This window comes from Parasteatoda tepidariorum, chromosome 7, assembly GCF_043381705.1.
Source record: "Parasteatoda tepidariorum isolate YZ-2023 chromosome 7, CAS_Ptep_4.0, whole genome shotgun sequence".
NCBI classification, from domain to species: Eukaryota; Metazoa; Arthropoda; class Arachnida; order Araneae; family Theridiidae; genus Parasteatoda; species Parasteatoda tepidariorum.
The window spans coordinates 6,773,088-6,777,952 of NC_092210.1; the positions used below are offsets into that span (position 1 = coordinate 6,773,088).

Sequence of the window (4,865 nt, forward strand, 5' to 3'; positions counted from 1 at the left end):
CTCGGGTATGCATAGATTGCAAATATTCATTATCCCGAGTAAACTCGGGTATGTACAGATTGCAAACATTTACTATCTCGAGTAAACTCGGGTATGTAGAGATTGCAAACATTTACTATCTCGAGTAAACTCGGGTATATATATATATATATATATATATATATATATATATACATAAAGCAATAAAAAAAAGAAAAATAGAGAGATTAACTCAGAGAGATAAGAAAAGAGAAAATTATTTCTAAATAAAATGTTTTTTTAAAAAAATTGAAAGAAAATTTTAAAAAATTTAATAAATATGAAAAGTTTGAAAACAAAATACGGAAAAAATATCAACTCGTTTTCAGCTTTCACGATTACATCCACAAAAGTGCTTTCTTATACTAAATTAATATAGCCAAAGCGAAATGTACATTTTGCTTTGGCTTTATTAATACAATATTAAAAAGCACTTTTTTGCTGATATAATTGTGTAAGCTGACAACTAGATTAAATCGTTCCCTTATTTTGTTTCCCAACTTTATAATTTTTTTAAAATTTTTTAAAAGAAGATTGAAAACATTTTATTTAGTTGTAATTTTTCTTCTCCTCTTTATATTTTTAACTCTAATTTTCCTTGTATTTCTTCACGTTAATTCACATTCTAACGTATGTAAAGAAACTTATCTCGACCTTAACCAGCTACAGCATGCTATTTTTGTCATACTAACGCAACCAGCTGGTGTTGAGTGCCGGCTTCTTCTTTTTGAGTTGCAACCACCGATGTATTTGCAAATTACTCTACACAATTGGTTTTAATTACATTCATTTGTACTCTTTTAGGTGGAGAGTATATTTGGACTTTCATGGAACATTCTAGTCATTGTGTTAATGTCCTACGACCCTTCGAACGAAACGAGTGTCGTGGAAAACGACAATTCTACGGAGGAATCTTTTTACCATTCCGAAGACAATGTCACAGATCTGTGGACTACGCTCAGTGATAACATCAAATCCAAAAAAGCAGTTGAGGAACGTAAGTCAATTTCATTGAAAATTTGGGATAACATTTCATATTGTTAAACAGAATGGTTTTTGGTAAAACATGTTTTCAATTAGATGGGTTTTTGTACTGTGCTGTTATCACGCGGCAATTCCAGAAACTTTCAAAATAATACAGATAGAAGTTTAAGAAAAGTTGGATTTATCGATAGACAATGGATCGTGTTTTCAATATAAATGTAAACAAAAACAGTCTCGAGCTCTTGACCTGCTCTATTTCCGGTTAGAAAGTATACAGCTGCTTTCTACTGCTTATTCTGAGAGGCATATTGTTCGAGCTCTAAGTAAGAAGTGTTTTAAAAAGATTCTTTTTTCAAAGAACAATTCTTACGTCTTGAAATGACAGGTCCTCAAATGACGATTCTTATAACGAACACAAATAATAAAGCAGGTAATGAAATACACGTATACAAGAAATACCATTCAAGATAGTCTCAAAACACAATGATCACGTTGTGAGCCAAATGGCTTCAAAACACACCAAAAATATTTACCCGGAAGTATAGGCAGTCAAGAGCTTGCAGCATTCCCTAGTGTAGAAAACACCAACTATTGAAAATTTGGGATCACATTTCATATTGGCATTACTTCAAAAGAAATTACTGATTTTAAAAAGGAGACTTGGGACGATAAGGTAGAGAGTCTTACTACACAAGATAAAACAGCCTGGAATATGATTCGGGCACTCAAAAGTACTAAGACTACAAATATGCCACTCCTAGGTTCCATTGGTAAAACATACTCAGACATCGATAAGAGCGAAATTTTCGCAGACGCCATGGAAACTCATTTTTCCATTAATAGTGAACCTAGTAATATCAATAATGATTTGAATGTTCTCAGTACCTATAATGAGTATATCAACTCGCATACCCCAAACAATGATAATGATCCTATCACCGTAGATGATCTCTATGGTTTCATTGACAAATTTCATAATAATAAAGCTCCGGGGATGGATAATATCAATAATGTTATGATTAAATACCTTCCCCCAAATGTCATAGAGCAACTTAAAAACATCCTAAACTCATGCCTGAATAAATGCTACCTCCCTCAGCAATGGAGACATGCCCAGATTGTGCTGTTCCCCAAACAGGGCAAGAATCTCTTAAAACCTAACAGCTACAGGCCCATAAGTCTGTCAAAGGCCTTCTTAAAAATTTATGAAAGAACCATCCTTAACAGATTAAAACCCTTCCTTACTTTCCTACCGAATGAACAGTTTGGCTTTCGGGATTGTCTTTCAACCATGAAACAGCTGGTACGTATTGTTGAGGAAATTTCGAGGAGTTTCTACAAAAATGAGACTACTGCCCTTCTGATGTTGGACGTGGTCAAACCTTTTGACCGCGTCTGGCATCAGGGCCTCATCTACAAATTAAATAGCTACAAAATCCCAAATGACCTGATTCTACTTATAAACAGCTACTTAAATAACAGGACTTTTCACATTAAAGTTAACGACTGCACATCCACAGTCAGATCAATTCATGCCGATGTACCCCAGGGCTCGATTCTGGGCCCAACCCTCTATCTGATCTACTCTGCCGACTTCCCAAATTTTAACGAGAGAGATAATATTTGTACTGCATATTACGCTGATGACACAGCGATACTCAGCAAATCACTGAACCCCAACTACGCTATTAAGAATCTAAAGCAAATCATCCCAAACATCGAGGAATGGTGTGCAGACTGGAAAATCTCCATTAATGCTAGCAAATCCTTTTGATTTATTATGAGAAAGGACAATAAGAAGAAAATTAAGAATAGTGACCTCCTATTATTCAATGAACTAATTCCAGTGGTTAAAAAAGCAACCTACTTAGGAGTGACCCTCACCCATAACATGAAATGGAACTCTCATATCTCGAGAATAACTGCTAAGGCTGAAGGTGCATTCCAATCCCTCAAACCAATTCTGAGTCATTACTCAAAATTAGCCCTCAAAACAAAAAGGACCTTATACCTGCAATGTATAAGACCAATAATCAGTTATGCAGCCCCAGCTTGGAGCGCTTTAAAGCCTACACAAAAGCGAAAATTGGAAACCATCCAAAATAAAATGATCAGAAGATTCACGGGAGCTCCCCGCAGACTTAGAGAGAGCGATATTAGAAATGACCTAAAAATTAACTAACTCTATGCAAGAACACATAGTTCTACTATGTGCCGCATTTTTCAAAGACGCGACAAGCTGCACAATGTGCAACTACAACCAAATTTTTGACTTTGAACTTCTCAGAGATAACATTAACTACAGCCCGGCAACGGTATTTTTTCACTCAGACGGCGTTCTTTTTAAACGATTCACCGCCTAATTGTAATTATTTCTCTTCGACAAATCAAGGCTCTTGTCTGTGCACCAATGAAGCCCGCAAGGGGGGAGGCAAGGCAGGCAGGAGCTGAGATTCTACTTCGATTTCTGTAATATCTTTTGTATATATCTTCTCTTTATATTTAACTCACTGTGAATTTTATTCATAAACCCCCACCTGAATTGAGCTTAGGCTAAACACCATTTAACCCCACTGGGATGAATGAGTTAGGGCCCCTAGCGGGACCGAAACTTAGATAAATATTTCACATAGGCATAGTTCATATTGGCGATTGCTACGCTGGAATACGCCATCTGGGGGGGGGAGACTGGTCCCATGCTTCCCCTCCTCTTTTCTTTTGTTTAAGAATGTACTACGATATTTTTCCTTTTCTTAGTATTTTTCGTTTTTAATTAATATAAATATTTTTTAAAATTTCCATGAAAATTACCAGAACTAAGTTTAATGAAGTTTTCAGTTCCATATAACTTCCCAACTTAAAAGATTTTAATCTAGATGAAAATCAAGACAGAAAGTAACGTACTTCCTTCTATGACTCTCCACACGCTAATGGTGAAAGCATGCGAAGTGTTGCCATAGATGGAGAAATCTACTTTACGCCACCTGCAGCCCATTTCAATCATTAATTATTCAATTGAACGGTTTTTGGTGGTCTCCAACAAGATGGTTTTGTGTCCTGTGCTGCCATCTAGTGGCAATGAGAATGAGAATAATGTCCTCTGAAAGTAATGCAGTTAGAAGTAAAAAAAAAAGAAAAAGTGGAACTTATAGCTAGACAATAATCAATAAATGATGTCACACTTTTTTCCTCCTTTATTACATATTTTTCCCCCAACGCACTTATCACCTTATGATTATAGTAACAATGTTATAAATCTCAAAATGTACTTTTATAAATGCATGCGTACGAATTTGGATGCACCTTCCCTCCTCTCCTAGCGTCTCTAAGACCTGTATCGTGCTAGTAAAATACCTATCTAAAAACAATTCTATCAAACAGCTTAAAGTAAAAAAATGTCTCCTTCGAAAAGTATCACTATATTGCTCCAACCCTTCAATTTATTAATTTTTTATTATATTTCTTATAATTTTATCGAAATAATAAGAAACATGTATTTTACGTATTTTTATCTTCAAAATAAAATTATAATAAAAAAAAACAAGTTTATATAATAAAATAAAATGAAAAATATATATTATAATTTAATTTTTAATTTTAAAGGCCAATTTAATTTTACCTTCCTGATTCTTATCTAAAGATAAAAATCTAATAAGACTAATTTGCTTAAATAATGAGAAATTATTTTATCTTTTTCAGATATGTTTGAAATAGTCATCGCAGCTTTAGTTCTCAATGCTATTTGGCTCATTACAACATTAGCTCTAGCTGTAGGCAATGCTGTATGTATTATACCTATCTTCTTTTTTATTTTATTTCATAACCGTCATCTTATATATATATATATATATATACTTATATAT

The 4,865-nt window shown here is 34.1% G+C and overlaps 1 protein-coding gene across 1 annotated transcript in view; it reads left to right on the forward strand.

The window, feature by feature from the left end:
* Positions 1-4,865, forward strand: part of LOC107455185 (uncharacterized) — a 64,654-nt gene that overhangs the window by 44,076 nt on the left and 15,713 nt on the right. Inside the window, exons 2-3 of the mRNA XM_016072665.4 lie at positions 823-1,015; positions 4,702-4,784. Of these exons, the coding sequence (XP_015928151.1) occupies positions 823-1,015; positions 4,702-4,784 (276 nt within the window). The remainder of the gene's footprint in view (positions 1-822; positions 1,016-4,701; positions 4,785-4,865) is intronic.